General features: G+C 69.6%; 2 protein-coding genes across 2 annotated transcripts; one reads left to right on the top strand and one right to left on the bottom strand.

The window, feature by feature from the left end:
* Positions 1–70: 70 nt before the first annotated feature.
* Positions 71–8,882, bottom strand: CPXM1 (carboxypeptidase X, M14 family member 1). Its single transcript, XM_090035239.1, has 14 exons — positions 8,645–8,882; positions 8,304–8,411; positions 6,519–6,628; positions 6,257–6,396; positions 6,044–6,128; positions 4,228–4,378; positions 3,921–4,006; positions 3,639–3,762; positions 3,113–3,309; positions 2,747–2,926; positions 2,268–2,565; positions 1,527–1,666; positions 862–964; positions 71–614 (listed from the first exon to the last, which is right to left on the bottom strand). The coding sequence occupies exons 1-14, from the start codon at positions 8,802–8,804 to the stop codon at positions 346–348; spliced, it is 2,151 nt and encodes a 716-aa protein (XP_089891365.1). The 5' UTR covers positions 8,805–8,882; the 3' UTR covers positions 71–345.
* A 1,692-nt stretch (positions 8,883–10,574) lies between these two features.
* Positions 10,575–15,231, top strand: LOC149869911 (uncharacterized). The gene is made up of 3 exons (XM_090035316.1): positions 10,575–10,715; positions 11,063–11,578; positions 12,271–15,231. The coding sequence occupies exons 2-3, from the start codon at positions 11,066–11,068 to the stop codon at positions 12,601–12,603; spliced, it is 846 nt and encodes a 281-aa protein (XP_089891442.1). The 5' UTR covers positions 10,575–10,715; positions 11,063–11,065; the 3' UTR covers positions 12,604–15,231.
* Positions 15,232–19,678: the final 4,447 nt, after the last annotated feature.

The raw sequence follows: 19,678 nt of genomic DNA, 5'->3' as shown, positions 1-19,678 counted from the left end.
GGACTCCAGGACGGGCGCAGGCAGTGCCGGGTGCCCAGGGGAACGGGAGCGAGGCCAGGCCACGCGCCGCGAGGTGCCAGCCAAGGTTTATTGGTGTACGGCCCCTCGGGCACCCCCGTCTCGCGAGGGCGCAGATGCCAGCATCAGCGAGTGCTGCCGCGAAGCTCCCCGCGGCGAGGCCCAGCCCCCGGGCTGCGGGTCAGCGTCCCGCCGGGGCCGCGGCTGCCCCGCCACCTCTGCCGGGGGCCGGCGGGCATGGGCCGGCTGGGGGGCGCCCGGCGGCACCGCAAGGAGGAAGAAGCTGCTAGACTAGAAGCCCCCGGCGCCGCCCCGGTCCGGCCGGTCTCAGTCCTCGCGCGCCTGGCGCTGCTCCCGCAGCTTGCGGAGCCGCAGCTGGCGCAGGCGCAGCTGCAGGTCCTTGGGGATCTTGCCGCCCTTGGCCAGGATCTCGCGCAGCCGCTGCTTGGGCGTCTTGGTGAGGCGGAAGTCGCACGGCGTGGGCCGGTCCTCGTAGGTGACGCGGCACGACCGGGTGGCCGCGTGGTAGCCCTCGGCCGCGGCCGTCACCTCGTACTCCCCCGGGTTCAGCAGGCGCCAGTAGTCCCCGTCGAAGGCTGTGGGGGCCGGGCGTCAGGGCGAACGGGGGGCTCCCGGGGGGCAGCAGGCTGGTCCCTGCCCCTTCTCGGGGCGCGCGGCCCAGCCACCCCGTGCCCCCGGCCCGGCTGCCCAGACCCGACCCGGGGCTGCTTCTCTGCCTGTCTGCCCCGTGCCCTCGGGGCCGTGGCAGCGCCGGCCACGGGGGCTGAGCCGGGCCCGGCTCTCCCAGGCACCACGAAACGTGGCCCCGGGTTCCTGCCGCACCTGTTCTGATGTCGTGGTTGATGCCATCCACGGAAATGATGGCGTCGGCAATGCCGTCCTCCGTGTCCTTGTCTCGGACGACCCCCTTAATGCCCCGGTGCACCTGTGGAAGCCCCATGCGAGAGGGCCCGTTACGGGGGGAGTCGCTGCTCTGGGCTCATGCACCCCACGGCCCCACACGCACCCTGTGCCCCATGCTGTGCTCACAGTCGGCAGCTGGCACAGACAAGGCACCCCACGTGGGCAGCAGATGAATGGTGGGCACGTGCAACATGTGACACGCCACACGGACAGCAAGCATGCAGCCCACGCATGCCCAGTGCATGCAGCAGGGTTGTAGCCAACAGGCAGCAGCATGTGCACGCAATGCATACACACACATGCCAGCCACACACACGTGTGCACATGCATGCCCCCAGGCCGTGTGTCTGAAGCCCAGAAGTGAGGGGGAGGCTGAGTGGGGTCAGAGAGCAGCTTGGGGACCTGGAGAGGCTGGGGACAACCCCAGCTGCAGCCACGGGCCCCTGCATCCTGTCGTGCCCTTGCTGCGTGGCACCGGGACTCCCGGGATCCCTGCCCTAGGGGCATCCTCCAGGCCTCCTGCTTCACGGGAGCGTTAAACCCTCCCCTGCTTCTGGATGCCCCAGCCCCTGCCCGGGTCTCACCTGCTCCATGTAGAGCAGCAGCGACTCCTTGTTGTTGTCCCACTCGGCCGGCAGCTCCGACGCGTGCGGGAACTTGTCGCACGACAGCTCCACCGTGATCTCAAAGCAGTTCGTGTGCAAGTAGCTGAAGTCATTCATGCCTGGGGGGAAGGGGCCGGCTCAGGGCTGCGGTTGGGGCTGGCGAGGGCACGGGGCCAGGAGAGCGATGCTCTGCCCCCAGAGTCCTGTGGGACTCAGACACCCCAGAGCCGTGGGGCTGGTGGGGGCCTGCGGGGTCACATCCAGTCCAAGCTCTGCCCGAGGCAGGATCAACCCCGTGCAAACCAGCCCGGACAAACCCTGTGTCCGGCCCCAGGCATCGCCCCTGCCCCCGGGATGCAGGGGGGCCGCGGCCGCCAACGTCCTGCTGCCGCCGGGGGGTCGCGGGCGCTGCAGACAGCCCTGGCTGGGGCCGTGCCCCCGCTGCAGAGGAAGGCAAGCCCCCCCAGTCTGGACCAGTCTGAGCCGGGGGGAAACCCCTTCCTGCCCCAGTGCAGCGTGGGGTGACCCCGAGCACAGGGGCCAGACCCTCCAGCCGGGGCCCCGCGGGGTCGGAGCAGCAGGCAGCAAAGACCCCAGAGCTGCCCTAGCACGTCCCGCCCGAGCACGGCGGGGCAGGGACACAGCTCTTCACCGTCCCCTCCTAGCTGCCCCAGCGCCTCCCCACCCCGGCGCGCGGCCCGCGGCGGCTGCGGCACGTACTGCCGGGCACGGTGTGCCAGTCGGCGCCGTTGATGATGTTGCCGGCGCGGGCGAAGTCGTCGTAGTGGCAGATGCGGCGCTCGTCCTGCGCCATGACCAGGTTGGAGCTGGCGTAGACGGTGGCCAGCCAGCGGAAGACGGGGTCGTCGGCCGTGGGCGTCAGCTCTTGCGCCTTCCAGTAGGTTCGGGTCATGTCGAAGGGGTAGGTCACCACCAGCTCGCCGCCGTGCAGGTTGGCGCTCAGCACGAAGGCGTAGCGCTGCATCCACTCGATCACCGCCCGCGTCTCCGGCGCCACCTGCGCGGCATGGGCCGGGCGTCGGTGCAGGGCGGGCAGCTGCGGGACCCGGCTCTCCCTGCCGGGTCCCGCTGGGCTCCGGCCTCCCCCCGGCGCCGCCCTCGACGCTCGGGGCACGTGAGCCCCACCACGAGCTCCGTGCCAGGCTGGAGGGCACGGCCCTGGGCGCTGGGGGGCTCACCGTGGCGTTGGGGAGGGTGTAGTACTCCGGGATAGGGATGTAGTGGTTGGGGAACTTGTGCGGCACCAGCTCGTTGTCCTCGGCGTCCCACAGCGCCGTGTTGAGGTCGGCGAAGTTGTGGTTGAGGTCGATCCCCTCGTAGGTCCAGCGGCCCATGGCCCAGCCCGACAGCTCCGAGCCCTGCGCCAGCGCCGGCGTCACGGCCCAGCCCGCGGCATCGTCCCCGGCCCACGACACCTCCCCGGGGTTGACGTGGCGCCGAGCCCCTCACCGCCCAGCCACGGTCCCCCGTGGTGCTGGCGGCGCTGGCCACGGCACGGGGGCTGAGAGCCGTGGCGCCGCGCCGGGCCCCGTACTTTGCCCTACCAGCTTGTAGGCGGTCTCGTAGCCGTCGGGGTTCATGGAGGGCAGCAGGTGGATGCGGGTCTCGGTCACCAGGCGCACGATGCGGGGGTTGCCCAGCGAGAACTCGCGGCACAGGTACTCCATGAGGTTGAGCAGCAGCTCGCGGCCCAGCACCTCATTCCCGTGCATGCCGGCCACGTAGCGAAACTCCGGCTCCCCTGCGCGGCACCACCGCCAGCTGCTGCAGCCCGCCGCGCCCCAGGCCGGAGCCCTGGGACCGGGCGTTGCAAGGCCGGGGGGGAGCCCACTGCCCTGGGCCCCTGCTCCATCCCACCCCGCCCCGCTCCCCATCACTGGCCACCACGTCAGTCTTGCTGGAAACCGGGTCCTGGGTGGGACGTGGGTCTTGGGGGAGCCCATAACAGACCCCTCCCATTTCAGCTTCCCCAGACCAGACCCCAGGACACAGCCCAGAGCACGGCCAACACGTGCACCGGGTGCCTCTGACCCCGCTGCCCGGCTCGGGGGGCACCCATCGGGCACTCACCCACTTCGTGCTGCCCGGGGTTGTCCGAGATCTCCATGACGCACAGCTTCAGGCCCAGGTAGCTCTTCCCGATGCTGTAGATCCGGGTGATGTTGGGACAAGCATCGTGCACCTTCTTCATCAGCTGCGCAGGGTGACGGGCAGCGCTGGAGCCCCCCGGGATGCCTGGGCTGCTTTCCCAGTACCCGCCTCCCTCCACCCTCCTGCCACGCGGGGGCCGGGGAGAGCCCCCCTCTGCCGCGGCTGCCCCCCGCTTCCCGCGCGCGCCGGCGGGGCACGCACCTTCCTCATCTCCTTGTAGTTGTGGTGCCGGAAGTCCAGCGGGTCGGTGGGCACGGGGGGGCTCTCCCAGTAGATGTTATTGGGGTCTGCAGGGGTAGAGGGTCAGGGCTGGCCGTGGGCTCCAGCACGGGGGGGGTAGGGCAGCGCGAGCCCCCTGCGCCGAGCCCGAGGTGCTGCGGATGCCGGAGCCGTGGCTGTTGCCCGCAGGATGCGGGAGCTGAGGGTGGGCCGGCGCCAGGCCCGGGGGTCGGGAGGGGGGTCCCTGGAGGGTGCCAGCCCTCTGTGGGGACGGGTCTGGGGGTCACACCTGGCAGGGGGCAGCCCAGGACCTCGGCGCGCAGGCAGACGGTGCCGTTGGGGAACCAGCTCTGGGGGTTGATGCGCACGTAGCGCGCCGCCGTGGGGCAGGGCAGCACGTTCAGCACCGGCGTCTCCGGGTCCTTGTTGGCCGTGAACACCTGGGCTCGAGGGAAAACAGGGCTCGGGAGCCACAGGCCTTTCCCCTGGGCTACGCGCTTCTTGCACTCAGAGCCCCCAGGGCCACGGAGGCACCCGGCCTCCTGGCACCCATGCTCCCGTGACACGCCACGCCACGCCACACCGCGTGGGGCGGCGTGTGCCTGGGACCCAAAGGGTTACACCCGCTCGGCCTCCCCCTCCGGCCCTGGCTCCCGCACAGCTCTAATGAGAACCAGGCCAGGAGCCGGGTGCGAGGCAGGGCTGGGGGGGCAGGCCTGGCGGGGGGGCCTGGATCACGGCCTGGTGTTGGGGCCAGGGGAGCTCCCAGGGGATGGGGTGGGATGGGAGCACGGCCTGGCCTCCCCCCATGGGCCTGGCCCCCTTCCCCCTTCCAGCTGATGCGGAGTTTGCTTCCAAAAAGATTAGGCAGGGAAGTGGAGAGAGGGGGCAGGGCAGAGCCAAGAGCTCGGCACACGCCTATGCAAATGCACATGCATGCGCACATGTGTATACTCTGAGTGCATGCATGCCACATGCCCCTGCACATGTAGGGGCTCTAAGAGCTCATGGGCAATGCATACAAACATGCTGTACACACACTCAGAGCACGCCATGGCCCCCTGTGGCAGGTCTCCCTGCCTTTGGGGTGTCCCTGGCCCCGGTGTTGTGCGTGCACGGGCACTGCACACACATGCACGGGCACACACACACACTACATGAACCCTTCTGCACATGCACACACACGTGCACATACACAGTGTGCACCCTACTGCATGTGTGGACAGTCTGCACGCGCACATGCCTGCACACACATTCAAGGCACCATCCACTCTGGCACATGTGTGCACACGCAGAGCACATCCACCCACATGCATGCACATGCACGTACTTGCAGAGCAGATGTGTGCATGCATGAGCACCGCATATGCATGCAGAATGAGCACTGGGCAATGTCCATCCATTTGCACACTGTATGTACATATGTGCAACTGTGGGTACAAACACACCTGCAATGAACTGCACACCAACACGGACATGCATGGGCCAGCTCTCCTTGTCCCCTGAGCTGTGTGCACTTGTGTCACGCTGCTGGGGCTGCAAGGTTTCACACACACACGTGTCCGTGAGGCCACCTCCACGTCCCCCGCCCAGCTTGTGCATGCCTCTACACACACTTCCAGCCAGGAGCCTGCAAGCACAGCCCATGTCACACACATGCATGCACTGCCTCTGTGCACATTACACATGCACACCCATGCAGGCAGATGCTCACATACATGGGCAACCCCCTCTTCATTGCAGGCAGACGTGTGTAATGTCTGACATGAACATGCACACGCGTGTGCTCCTGCCGCGTGTGGCGTGGAGGAGGCCATGTGAGATGCTGAACTGGCCTCTGGCTCCCCTCCCTGGCTCCGCGGCCCGGGAAGGGGGTGGGGGCAAGGACAAGTGGTCTTTGTCAGGCCCCAGGCCCAGCTGATGCCAAAAGCAACAGGGGAGGGGACTGGAGGGGGAGCACACACTCCATTAACCCTGCGGAGACCAGCCCAGGAGCCCGGCAAAGCCTGAGCACTGCCCCAGCTCCGAGCGAGCTGCTGTCCCAGCCCCGCTCCCTTGTGCCTCAGTTTCCCCATCCAGCCCGGGCCCCCAGTGCCCCCACTCACCACTTCCTCGGTGCCGTTGCGGCACGGCTTCCACGTGTGTGTGTCGTTGCTGAACTGGACCTTGTAGGAGGTCACCCAGTCGTACCTAAGGGGGGTTAGGGGGGAGGTCTCCAGTACTGGGGGGGGTATGACCCTGGTCAGGCTGCCCCGTGGGAGCTGCTACAGCCGGGTGAGAGCCCGGAGGCCCCAGTGCCAACCCTGGTGCCCACTTACGTCCAGATGGAGTTGAGGCCCTGGGTGATGACGCCGGTGAAGAGGGTGAGCCGCCGTGCGTCCACCTCCAGCCACTGGCTTGTGTCCTCCTGCCCCGCGCACCAGCCCCCGTCGTAGAAGTCCCCGTCGTAGAGCCCCGACTGCGCGGCACAGAGGCACGTCAGAGCCGTGGGCTCCCCGCACCCCCCCGGGACCCGGCCCCCGGCCAGGCGCATGGCAGGGGGCAGCCCCAGGCCCCCTGCCCTGGACCCTGCGCCCGCACCTGGATGTTGAGGCGCCCACGATGGGCTGCCAGGCCGTAGCGCTTGTCGCTGGAGGCACGCAGCTGGGAGTCCCGCACCCGCAGTGACTCCAGCCCCAGCGGCGGGCACTCTGTGGGGCAGAGATGGCATCAGCCCCTGCTCCCTGCCGGACTGGGGGCGACACCCTCCCTCCTGCCCCTGAGTCCTGCAGCTCTCAGCCCCAGGACCTGTCCCTGTGAACTTGGCCCCGGAGATGCCCCAGGGATGATGTTTCTCAACCCCCAAGGTAGCGCCGATGGGACTGGCCGCAGCAGCTTGAGCTGGAGCGAGGCTCTAGGGCTCCAATTCCCCATCCCGGCGCCCATTCCCTGCGGGATACTTGCTGGCCCGGGCTCTCGTGATGGAGCCACATCCCCGCATGCCGCAGCCCCGGGGCCAAAGCGAGGGCAGCACCACAGCCAGGTTCAAAGGTGCCCGGGGGAAAGGCTGAGGGCTGGCCATGGACCCTCCGGCCCCGATGCCCGGGGCTCATGTCCCGTGCGGCTGAGGGGGCGTCTGGCTAGAGCCCAGGGCAGGGCAAGCAGGCACCCATCTGCAGGACGAGCCCGCGGCTCCAATGCCTGCGCCCATCTCCCTCCCTGCCCGGGAGGCAGCAACTCAGAGCGGGCTCTGCGTGGCATCTAGCCAGACCCCGGTGCCCCGGGGCGAGGGCAGCGCGTGCCAGCATCCAGAGCGCGTGGTGCAGACACGAGGCACCTGGGACCTGCCGCGGGGGCCGCAGAGACCGCAGCCGCAGCCACGTCCTGTGGGCAGTGATGCCAGGAGCCTTCGCCTGGCTCGGTGCCCGCTGGCGCTGCCTCCTGCACCCCACAACCCCCCCAGCCCTGCCTGCACCACGGTCGGGGGCTCTGCCCTGTGCCCTCCACCCCGTGCCGCTGGGTGGGTGAGGGCAGGCCCCCCCACCAGCCCCGCGGCCCCGGCCGACATTCCAGCCGGCGCTGGAGCAGGGCAGGAAACGCAGCAGCTTCGAAAGCCCCAGAAGAAATAACAGTGCGGCCGTCCAAAAGCAGCCCGCAGAGGCGGGGGCTGGCACAGCCGGGGTCTTTGTGGGGAGGCAGCAGAGGCGGCGTACAGCCGGGGCGTGTGCACGGGCTGCGTGCAAGGCCGGCACGCAGGGAGGTATGGGGGGAAGTATCAGGGCTTGGGTATGTGTGGGGAGTGTGCACACATCAGGGCACAGGGGCATGTCGTGTACCTTGGGGGGCACATGGGTGTGAAGTCTGTGCATGCGCCACGGGCTGTGAGGGTGTGTGCATGTGACTATGCGCATGGGGCCACGTGAGCATGCCAGTGCTGTGCCCAGGCACGGGGGGTGACTGTGGGCACATGTGCTGGTCTGTGCTGGGTGGCGAGCAGGGTGTGCTGGGGCAGGGGGATATCTATCCATGCACGTGGGTGCGAGGGTATGCGTGAGTGAGTATGCGTGTGTGCGGATATAGAAATAAATGCATGTATGTAGGTGTGCTTGCATGGATGCATATGCACACGCATGTATACACACAGGCATGTATACAGAGATAGACATAGGTGTGCATTGGGAGCACATATGTATACCCGTACACAACTATGAGTGTGTATGCATGGGCGTGCATATACATACACGCCTGCATGTGAAATGTGGCTGTATGTGTGCGTTGCGCACAGGCATGTGGGTGTGCGCTGGTAGATGTGTATGTGCACGTGGCCATGCGTGTGCCAATGCCCGTGTACACGGGCGCATGCCATGCGTGAGCTGAGGTACGTACGTGGCTCCTGGCTGGAGGCCTCCTCCTTGGCGCTGGCCTTGGGCTTCTTCTTCAGGACCTTCTTCTCGACGACCTTCACCCGCACGCCCTTCCTCGCGCCATCCCCGGCTGCGGGGGCACAGCGGGCGCCGTCACCCCCGCCCGGGCAGGGGCCTGGCATGGAGCCGCGGTGCTGGCCGGGCGCGGGGACCCGCTGGCACGCGGCTGCAGACCCCGCGGCCTGGGGCAGCGCGACCTCCCGCACCGGAGACTCCCCCCGGGCGTGTCGATACAGGGGCCGGGACGGCTGCAGGGGCAGACCCCCGCCCCCAAGCCCGGGGCTGTCCCGGCCCGGCTCGTACCTGTGTCCTGCCGGGGCAGCTGCAGGCGGGGGCCGGGCGCGGCGGTGCTCGGCGCTGCGCTCGGGGCCGCCGGCGCCGCGGGGGTCTCGGGTGAGCGGGGCGGGGGCGCGGCGGCGGCCAGGGCCAGGGCCAGGGCCAGCACCGGGGCCGGCCGCACCATGGCCGGGGCTGGAGCCGGAGCGCGGCGCCGTCTGCGAGCGCTGGAGGCGGCTGAAGCCGGCGTCGGAGCCGCAGCACCCCGCCCCCGCCCCCGCCCCCGCCCCCGCCGGGCCCTCCCGCATTCCTGAGCCGGGGGCCGCGTCCGGCGCGGGGGCGGGGGCGGGGGCGGGGGGGCGCGCGGGCTGGGGGCCGCGGCCGAGGCGGCGCGGGGCGGCGGTGGCAGAGCGCAGGCGGCGCCGCTCTCCGCTGCGGGGGCGCGCCGGGCTCCTTCCCTGCCCGGGGGGCGGCCCGGGGAGCCCCGCGCCGAGGCGCTCCGGGAGGCCCCCGCTCAGCCCAGCACCTGCCGGCCCCGCGGTGCCGGCCTCGGGCCCCGGGGGTGATGGGGGCCGGCCGGGTGAGGAGATGGGGAAAGGGGCACGGCCCAGTGCCAGGCTGTGTGTCCTGTGCCCCGCACGGCGGGCGCGGAGGGAGACTCTCCGCCCGCTGCCGGAGCCAGGCCCCAGCCCCGGCGCCGGGCTCGCCGCGCGCCCGCCGTGCCCGGCTCTGGCCCGTGCTGGGGCCGAAGCCGGGGCGCGGAGGACGGGGCCGTGGGAGCGGGCCCTCCCCCGGCTCCCACGCTGGCAGCCGGCGGCCGCGGCGCTGAGTCACGGCCCGCGCCTGCCAAGAGCCGGGGGGGCCGGGGGCCGCGGGGCTGGGGGTGGGCGCCGGGCGCAGCCTGCGCCGCCTCGCCCGGGCCCCCACCCCTCCTGAGCCGCCCCGAGCCCCTAGGCAGGGCCGGGACCAGAGACTCTCCCTTGGCAGTAGCGGGGCCAGGACACAGCCGGCAGAAGGCCGCCGGGCAGGACTGGGCAGCTCAGGGTGCCGAGGGCCCCGGCTCCCCCGGGCCTGGCGCTGGGCGTTGCAGCGGGGCGGGCGGTGGGGCACGGAGGGAGCTCCCAGCGCCGCCAGGACCAGCCCCCATAGCCCCCAGCCCCGGTGCTTGAGCCGGAGGAGACTCACTCGCCCGCAGCTTTGGGCAGTACGCGGCCTCTGACACACGACCAACCGGCTCACCCCTCACCCCGCTTGCCCCACTTCAGCGCGGGTGGTGCCCCGCACTCCCAGCCCCCAGCCCCGCCGGTGTCTCGCAGCCCCCTGTGAGTCCAGCCCCCGCTGCCCCCCTCCAGCTGTCCCCCCGGCGCCGGGGAATGGGCCGGGGGCGCGGGGGAGGGTTCCCCTGCCCTGGGCCTGGGGGCTGTGGGAGGCAGATGCGGGGCCTGAGGGGTTGCTTTGCTTCCCCCAGCCGGGACAGACTCTTCCGGCCCTGCTGGGCCCCCCCTGGGGGCAGTTCCCAGCCTGATGCCCCCAGCAGCAGCTGCCCTGGTCAGGCTGCAAGCTCTGCCCGCCGCCCTGTGCCTGTGCGTGTGGGCAGGGGGCACCGGCACAGCGCCGGCCCCCATGCCTGCAGCGGGGCTCCTGGCACAGGGCTGGGGCGGGCGGCCTGGGGGTCCAGCCAGGAGGCCACGTGGCTTCCACCTGCATGTGCATGAGTGGGCGGGGCCTGCTGTGACATCAGAGGCAGCCCTGGACTCCCAGCGGACCCTGGTGGCCTGGGTGTGGGGGATGGGCTGCTGTCTTGGGGGGGCTGGGTCGGCTCAGAGCGGGGTCTGTGTCAGGGATCAGGGACCAGGGGCCTGACCCAGCCTCACCTGTGCCCATGCTAGGACCCAGGGATGCCAGCTGGGGAGGGCGCTTGGGGCCGGGGCGCGGGTGAGAGCCCCCCTAACGGGCAGCTGCCCGCGGGCGCAGGGCAGGTGCTGGACGCGCTGGTGCTGCTGGCTGCGCTGCTGGGCCTGGCCCAGGCGGCCGCCCGCCTCTCCTGCCTCTTCCTCCTGCTGCCCCTCGCCTTCGCCTGCTCCCACCTGGCTGGCAGGTAGGGGCGGGCACAGGGCAGGCAGCTCTGGGGCCAGCTCCCTGGCTCGTGCATGTCAGCCATTGGCTATTGGCTTGCTGCCTCGGTGCCCGGCAGATGCCCATCGCTGCGGGGCAGGCGCACGCCCCCTGCCCCTCCCCCTGCTGCCACACTCGGGGCAAGTTCCCACTCGACTGGCTGGGAACACACTGTCCTGGGCGGTGGGAGGGAGGGGAGCGCCTCCTGGGTGCAGCTGGCGGCAGGACCTCTGGGTCCTCACCCCCGCATGCGGCCCGTGGAAGCTCCCGGCGCCCCTGAGCCACAACCGCGTGTGCCCGCGTGCTCCCACATGCCCTTGTTCCCTGCAGGGGATGCCCGGCGACGCGGCTGCAGCTGGAGCGCGGGGCGGGAGAGCGGCCCCAGGGCCGGGCACCACGGCTGCTAGGCATGGTCCCCGACGTGCTGCTGCCTCTGGCGGGTGCCTACGCCCTGGCACGCCTGGGGGGCCCTGTCCTCCTCGCCCTGCCCCTGCTCTGTTTCCTGGTGGCCCCTCGCGGCTGAGCGGCCAGGGCAACAACAGAGACTGCCATGAGCGTGGCCTGGAGCGTGGCTTCCTCCCGCATGGCTTCCTCCTGTGTGGCATCAGGGGCTTGGAGGTACGGGGGGGTCGCAGCCTCCCCTCCAGCTCCTGGCATGTCCCCAAATCCCCCCAGCTCCTGCATGCCCCACTGGCCTGCCCCAGAGCCCAGGCCCCATCTCCATTCAGCTGGGTCTGCTACCCAGGTCCTGGCAAGGCCCCAGGGACCCCTCCACTCACCCCAGACATCGTGGGCAAATTTGGGACTGCTGCCCCCGGAGCCCAGACCTGTCTTGTGACAGCACAGGTGAATGCACATGGAAATACCACCATGCATGCACAAGTGAATGCACATGCAAACATCATACATGCACACATGAGGGCCCGTGCAAATGCCCCGCTGCACAGCCCAGTCAGGGGGAGGAGCGCTGGCATCACCTCCCCCTTGGCTCAGCGGTGTGGTGGCCATGTTGACTGAGGGCCGTCTGGCTCCAGCCCCCCTCCAAGTAATGGCAGAGGGTGGCCCCTGCCAAGAAGGGGGCAAGTCCTGCAGCCTGGGTGGTTGCTGTGGGGTGCTGGGTCCCTGCTCAGTGGGGGACTGAGCCCATGACCCAGCACAGCATAGGAGCATGGGGGGCTGCGGACCCCTACCGCAGTGCCCCCCCGGGCAGCTCTGACACTGGGATGGGCCGCGTACCACCGCCTCCATCACAATGGGTCGGAGCTTAGGGGGGCTCAGGTCCGAGGCTTCCCTGGGGGGCCTGTTGCCAGAGAAGGGGTGGCTGGGGGCGGGGGGGTCCAGCGCCCAGCAGCTCCCGCCAGCGCCATCCAGGTAGATGGGTCCCATCCTGCATCTGTCCCCACACCCCCGTGTGATCCCTGTTCCCTGCTCCCTCTTTCTCCCCCCCGCCCGGGCGGCCCCCGGAGGCCCTGCCCAGGTCGGTGGGCACAGGTTGGGGAGAGGGGCACAGGGTCCGTCCCCATCTCTGTCCCCTGCAGGGTGAGCGCCCGGCCATGCCCGCGGCCCGCGCCCAGCTCCGAACGCCGGACACCGGCACCGCTCTCCCCTGGCTGGCGCTGGCCGCGCTCTTCCTGGCGCTGTGTCAGGGCTTGTCCCGCACGCGGCTCTGGGATGCCCCGCTGCAGCCGCCCGCTGCGGCCCTGCTCTTCGGCCCCCTGGCACCGCAGCTGGCCGCGGCTCTGGCCACCTTCGCCCGCCTGCTGCCAGCCTTGCTGGCCGCCTCCGCCTGCCTGCTGGCCTCCACCCTGCTCCGTGCCGGCCCCCGGTGCCTCGAGACCCTGCTCTTCGCCGGCCTCTGCCCGCTCCTGTGACCCAACGTGACCCGTGGCAGCGATGTGGCGGCTCCGTGGCTTCCTGGGCTGCGGGAGGGGGTCCCGCTTCCCCGGTCCCCCCATGCTGGGCGGTGCTGGGTCTTGTGCCGCTGGCCACGTGCGCTGCAGCCTGGCCCCTGCATCGTCGCGTCTCCAAGCTACCTGGGCTGAGGTCCAGGAGCCCAGGGGGTCAGGGATCGGGGACGAGGGCACGGAAGGGGCTGCCCATAGATTTCTCCTCGCTGTCTGGGGGCAGGTGAGGGCAGCACCCCCTTTGCACTGGACCGGCGGTGCTGAGGCCAGGAGCGGGAGCGGGCCCCGGGCTGGCTCAGTCCCAGCCAAGGAGGGGTGGGGATGCCGGGCGATGGACGGCCGGGCAGGCGCTGCAACGCCTGGGTTCGGCTCCTGCCAGCGTACCCCACGAATACCCCATCCTGTCACAGCCCGGCAGGCGCAGGCCCTTGCTGCACGGACAACCCTGCCACGGATGGACGGACGGACGGACGGACGGGCAGGGCGCAGCAGCACTGTCGGTGCCTTCTCCACAGCTACCGAGTCAGTGCCAGGGCGGCCAAGGCAGGGCAGAGTTTCTCCCCAGTCCCCCCACCCCAGGGCAGGTCGGATCCAGCTGTGCCAGGCGGTCAGACACCCTTGGCTCTAGGGCCCAGACCGCCCAGGGCCTCCTAGTCCGACACCAGCCCCTTGAGCTGCACCTGGAAAGCGGCCCCCCCACCCCGCCCCAGCAAAAGCAAAGTCCCACACCGGTGATGGGTCCAGCCCCTGCAGCAGTGCCCGTGGGTGCTGGCCGTGTCCGGATTGGGTCCGAGCAGGGTCTCCACCAGTGGCCGGGGTGCCTGCTTCAGCGGGAGCGCGCTGACAGGACCTCTCAAGTGACCCGCCCCAGTCCAGCACCGTCCCTGGCATCCCACATTATGGGGTGAGAGATTTCATAGATTTCACAGACATCAGGGCTGGAAGGGACCTCGGGAGATCATCGAGTCCAGCCCCCCGCCCGAAGGGGAGGAAGTCAGCTGGGGTCACAGGATCCCAGCAAGATAAGCATCCACTTTGCTCTTGAAGGTGTTCAATGTTGGTGCTTGAACCACCTCCGCTGGCAGACTGTTCCAGACCTTGGGGGCTTGGACAGTAAAGAAATTCTTCCTTATGTCCAGCCTGAAACGGTCTTGCAGGAGTTTGTGACCGTTCGACCTCGTCATCCCTTGGGGCGCTCTGGTGAACAGACGTTCCCCCAGATCCTGGCGGTTACCCCGATAAACTTATAGGTGGCCGTCAGATCACCCCTGAGCCTGTGCTTTTCCAGGCTAAGGAGCCCCATGGCTCTCAGCCTGTCGTCGTAAGATCTGTTTTCCTGACCTCTGATCATGCGCGTGGCTCTCCTCTGCACTCTCTCCAGCTTCTCCACATCCTTCTTGAATTGTGGAGCCCAAAACCGGACGCAGTACTCCAGCTGTGGCCTCACCAAGGCCAAGTACAAGGGGAGAATGACGTCCCGGGATTTGCTCGAGAAGCATCTATGGATGCAAGCCAGTGTTTTGGTCGCTTTACTAGCCGCAGCATCGCACTGCAGGCTCATGTTCATCTTGTGGTCAATCATGACCCCCAAGTCTCTTTCTTCCGTAGTGCTAACCAACGTAGCACTGCCGGAGGAAACATCTCCGCCTGTTCTGCTCCACAGCCACGAGCAAATGCATCCTCCAGCCATGTGCCCCTTGCTGTCCCGGCTGTGCTCTCTGCCCCCCCCCCCGGGGTAATGCAGTCGCTGCGCCTTGCATAGAAAAGTCCCGTCCCTTGTTGCTTTAAAACCTGTCTCCTGCTCACTTCAGCGGTGCCCCTGGTTCGGGTGCCCTGGGACCCGGGGAACAACAGGCCCCTGTATAGACATTTGTCCTATCCCCTCTCGGTCTTCTCCTTCCCCAGCTGAAGGCTCCTGACCTTTTCAGTCTCTCCTGCTCTGGCAGCTGCCCCAGGCCCCTGGTCCTTCGGGGGCTGCTCGGGACCACTGCTAACGCTACCACAGATCAGAGGTCCTCAACCGGGACAGGTCTCCGGGCAGCAGCCGTGAGCAATGCACCAGCAAGGCCTGGCTGTGGGGGGATGGGACAGGGAGTGGACTCTGACTATGAACAGGACATGTGCGTGCCCTCGGCACGACGGCCGTGTGATCGCATCAGAGGACCCCATGCTCAGTGTGCACAAATCCCCTACTCCAGCCCCATGCGACCCCAGGGCTGCGTGATGCACTCTTGGGTCATAGAGACCCCAGGGATGTCTCGGGGTTGCCAGGCGACGCCGCCCTTACACGGCCAAGCGGCTGTGACCCGGGTGGGGGTCCCCGGCCCTGCCTGCCCCCACCCCAGACAGGGCAGGAGCAGCCCGAGGCGGCACCGCGGGGCAGGCGCGGCGCACGATGGCGAGACGCTGCCAGCCGCGGGCCAGCCGGACGCGCCGCAGGAGGAGCCGGGGCCACCGCAGGAGCCGGGGCCACCGCAGGAGGCGCGCGCGGGGCCGGCGAGGCGGCCGCTGGGGTGAGGGGTGCCCGGGGCAGGGCAGGGGGCTCGGGGGGGGGGCGGGGCGCAGGCCCCACGTGTGGCCGGGCAGGACAGACCGAGGGTCCGACCCAGCACACGGCGGCTCTGACCCTCGCGCTGCCCCCGCTCCCCGCAGGTGTCGTGGCGCACACGGTGTACTACTACTGCCGGCGGAGATGAAGCTGCCCGGCCTCCGCGCCCCCCACGGGCACCGCGCCCCCCAGACCAGGACGGAGGAGCCGCCGCGGCCCAGAGCCCCCGCCCGGCGCCCAGTGCCCCACCAGGCCACCCCACATTAAACCCACTGCTGCAGCCCCCTCTCCCAGTGGCTCGCTCTGCGTCGTGTCCGGTGCCCTGCCTCCTCCATTACACAGGGTCACTGTGCCCCCCCACAACCCATCACCCCTCACTGCCCGGGGCGGTGTGTGCAATGGGTGCAACCCCCGGGGTCCCTGCCCCACGGCACCGGGAGGGAGAGGCTGCTGCCCCGGGCTGGGGGGCACATGAGGGCAGAGCACCCAGAAGTGGGCCCCCCACCCGGACCCCAATGTCTCGGTCTGTCCCAGCCAGCGTGGGAGCCACTCTCCTGATCTGTGAGCCCAGGCTTCCCCCACCTCAGCCCAGCCGGGTCCCGTCCCAGCACGGAGATAGGTGGGACCGGGCACCAGCTGGGCTGTTTTCCCCTTGGACCCTGCATGGACGCAGCCCCGGGGGGGCAAGGACGGTCACAGCCGACTGCGCAGAGCTGGTTTATTGCCAGGGCGGCTCCCGGGCTGGTCTCGGCTGGGCGGTCTTCGCTGGAGGGTCTCGGCGGCGCGGCGTCAGCGCTGGGGTCTCGGTGGCAGCTTCAGAAGATCACGCTGCGCCGGTAGTGGGAGCAGCGCCGGGCTGGGGGAGAGCGGGGCAGTGAGTGCAGGGCGACCGGCTGTCCCGTGTGCCCACGACAGGTCCCACGGGCCATACACACCCCACGACTCCCCCCTTTCCCTGGCACACGCACCCCAGGACACCCCCCGCCCTAGCACACACCGTCCCTTCCCCCCACCCCCATGATGCACCAGGCTGCACTCAAGCTGGCACTCACCCGCCCGTGGGCACCGCCGCCTCTGCCCCGGTGGCGCCGCCCCATCCGGCCGCACCGTGCTCCGCGCCGTGCCCGCTGGCGCCGGTAGCGGCGCAGGTAGTGGATGTAGCGCACCATGATGCTGCCGTGGCAGGTGTGAAGGGCGGGGCCACCTGGGCTCTACCCCCTGGCCCATCACAATGGCCTGCCCATATCTGGGGGCCTTGCCTGATGCACCTAGGCTGGGAGTCCCTGGGCGGCCGCAGGCTGGAGCGCCAGGCCCCAGCACCACGGGCCGCAGCAGCTGGGGGCAGCGGGGGCCTCTGCAGGCCTGGCTCCGCGCAGGGCCCCGGGTGCACCTGGCGGCCCAGGGCTGTGCAGCTGGGTCTGGGGAGCCGCCAGGGTGCGATTGCACTGTTTCTCCAGGGTCCCGGCCCTGCTGGCCCCACGCACAGCCCCCAGCTGCCTCCTCTCCCCAGCCTCAGTTTCCCCCACTGCAGCTGGAGGCCGTTGTTCTTCATCTTGCCCCCTGCGGCCCAGAGCAAAGCCCATCTCCAGCCTCTGCCATCACTCTGCAGGGGATCACCCCATCCCCCTCAGGGAAATACCCTGGAGCCGTGGGGCGGGAGAAGCAGGCCTGGAAGTGGGTTTGCGCTCATACCCCAGCGGTCACCCCCGCCCCAGCCCAGAGCTCGCATCCCGTCCAGCCTCCCGCCGGAGGCAGGATCAGCCCCGTCCAAACCAGTCCAGACAAACCAAACCCGTCATCTAAACCCTTCGTGAAGCTACCATCAACGCTGCCACGGCCCCAGGCATTGCCCCCACCCTGGGAAAGCAGTGGGGCCAACATCCTGCTGCTGCCAGGGGGGTCATGGGCGCTGCAGAGAATTGCTCCCCGTCCCCTCCGGTCCCCGGCATCTCTCACACGACCCCCGCGCTGCCAGGGATGGAGCGTGTCCTGGCCCTGCAGAGGCTCCCGTACGGTGTCAGTAGCCAGATGACCCGGTACCTGCTGAGGACATGGAGCCCCCTCCCCAGCTGAGACCCTCAGACGGACCCCAGTGAGCCGGGGCAGTGGCTCTAGGCCCGGGGCCTTGTCTCCAGGTCCAGGTGACGATGGGGCAATGCAAGGGCGGACACTGGTGTCCGATCCTGGTTCTTCGTGGGCACGTGGCAGCGCTGGGCAGGAAGCAGCCGGGGCACCTGGCACCCCCAGCGGCCCGGGGGCTCAGACCAGCGTCGCCAGGCGGGGGCCCCAGCACGGACGCACACAGCGGGGCCGGTCGGGGTGAGCTGTATTGTGGTTCAGGCCGGGTCGGGCAGGCCGAGGAGCCAGGCCAAGGTCTCCCCCAGCCACTGCAGGCAGCAGAGCAGGAGCAGGGCGGAGAGCAGGAGCTGCGCCAGGAGCAGGAGCGCGGGCAGCAGACGGGACAGCAGGACGTGGGCAGCGGCCGCCAGGAGGGCCGCACACAGCACGGCCAGGTAGCTGCCCAGGGCGCCCAGCCCCAGCGCCAGCGCCAGGCTCAGCAGCATGCGGGCACCCTCCAGCAGGTCGCCCAGGGCCCGGCTCGCGGGGTGCGCGCCCCGCATCGCGCGGTGGCAGTGCCGTGGTGCCGGCGGCTTCGTGGGAGACATGGCGCTGGCCCTGCGGAGGAAGGGAGGTGCCGTTGGACGGGCTGCTCCTGCGGGCTCCAAGCACCGAGGCAGGGATGGCGGCACGTCCCCCCGCACCCCTGGCCTCGGTGCTCCCTCTGCCCTGGCAGCGGTGACGGGCCCCAGTCGGCCTTTGCCGCCTGCCCACTGAGCTGGGAGGCACCTGGCAGCCACACGTGTCCCCCAACCGCACCGCAGTGCTCACACACACATGCATATGCACATGCGTGCACACATAGGCACACACACGTGCACCAACCCACATGCATTCATGCACATGCACACACATTTGCGCATCTACACGGGCAGGCGTGCACACGTGCATGTGTGCACACATGCACACATATGTACTGGCATATATGCACGCACACATGCCAAGTCATACACAGACATGCACACCCATACATGTACACTTGCACACCCACGTACGCACATGTGCACAGACATGCTCACACATGCATGCACATGCAGACCCACATGCGTGCACTGCTAAAGGCCACGCACTCTCTGCTCTTACAGGCGGGCCCTGGCAGTGCCTGACCTCAGAGGGTGCTGCCAAGCTGCAACCCACCCCCCAAGCTGCCCCAGACTCGCCCCCCAACACCCCCGCTAGTCCCAGCAGGCTGAAGAGGAGGGGGCTGGGGCCATCCGGGTGCTGCCGTAGCCCACGCCCTGGGAGGCAGACGCCGGCGAGAGCTTCTCCATCACCTCTCCCCAGCCAGGCCGCGTGCCCCCCAGGAGGTCTCACTGCTGCCCCAGGGTGCCGGTGGTGCGGGGGACCCAGTGGGGCAGGAGCACCCCAGTGCCCAGTTGGGACCCACTTGCTGCAGCCCAGCTCCCTGGGCCTGCCCCCCCCACCTCCAGGAAGGCCCTGACCCCCCAGCCAGGATTCCCGGTGGCTCCAGGGGGGTGGGCAGGATTTGCCTCCGCTCTGGTGCGATGCCCCCAGGCTGCGGTGTCACGCGTGCACTGGCCGCACACTGGTGACCCTTGTGCGGCCTCTGCCCTGGCCGTGCCGGCGGGGCACGGGGCAGGGGCACTGGGCAGCACTGGGGCGGCTCTGATGTCACAAAACCGGTGGCCTGGGTCACTTCATGCTAGTAACCCCCCCTCGCTGCACCCACGGTGGTGCGGTCCTGGGGGCAGCAGAGGGGAGATGGGGTCGAGGGCAGCTGTGGGCAGTGCTGGGAGTGGGTCCAGCCCTGCTTCGGGGGACCTGGCGTGTCCCCCCCGCACCCGGAGACCGCAGAGGCTCAACCCAGTGGTTAAACGCATCCCAGGTGCTTTTGTCGTCTCCCAGCCAGGCCGGTGGGGACCTCTGCTTTGTTCTGCGGCTGCTGAGCACGGCCCCCCAGCACCCACCAGCCCCCGGCTGCGCTGCCCTGCTGCTGGCCCACTGCCCGTCCGGTCTCTCTGCCAGCCCCCCGTGCTGAAGCGTCCCCCGGCCCGGGCAACTCTCCCACGGCCCCCCTGCTTGGCCACGGAAGATGTGTCCTGGCCCCCAATGAAACCTGCTTCACCGCAGCTTCAGGCCACATGTCCTGCCCTCCACGGGAAGGGGAACCGTGCTGGCTGCCCAGGACGTGGGGGTGGGGGGGCACTGCTTGGCCCCCGGGCTTCCCCAGGCCGCCGGGCTTTGCTGGTGGTACCTGGGGCCGAGGGGTGCTTCCCCCTCCTGTTGCTGCACGGCCGTGGCCCCCCTGTTTTCCGGGGGGCAGGGGCAGGAGTGATGCCCAGGGAGAGTTGGAATGACGGGTCTGGTTCGTCTGGGCTGGCTGGGACGGGACTGATCCTGCCTCAGGCAGGAGGC

Source organism: Crocodylus siamensis, chromosome 2 (assembly GCF_052110815.1).
Source record: "Crocodylus siamensis isolate JL-2025a chromosome 2, ASM5211081v1, whole genome shotgun sequence".
Classification (NCBI taxonomy): Eukaryota; Metazoa; Chordata; order Crocodylia; family Crocodylidae; genus Crocodylus; species Crocodylus siamensis.
Note: the sequence above shows the minus strand (reverse complement) of the source record. Positions and strands in the feature narration are given on the sequence as shown.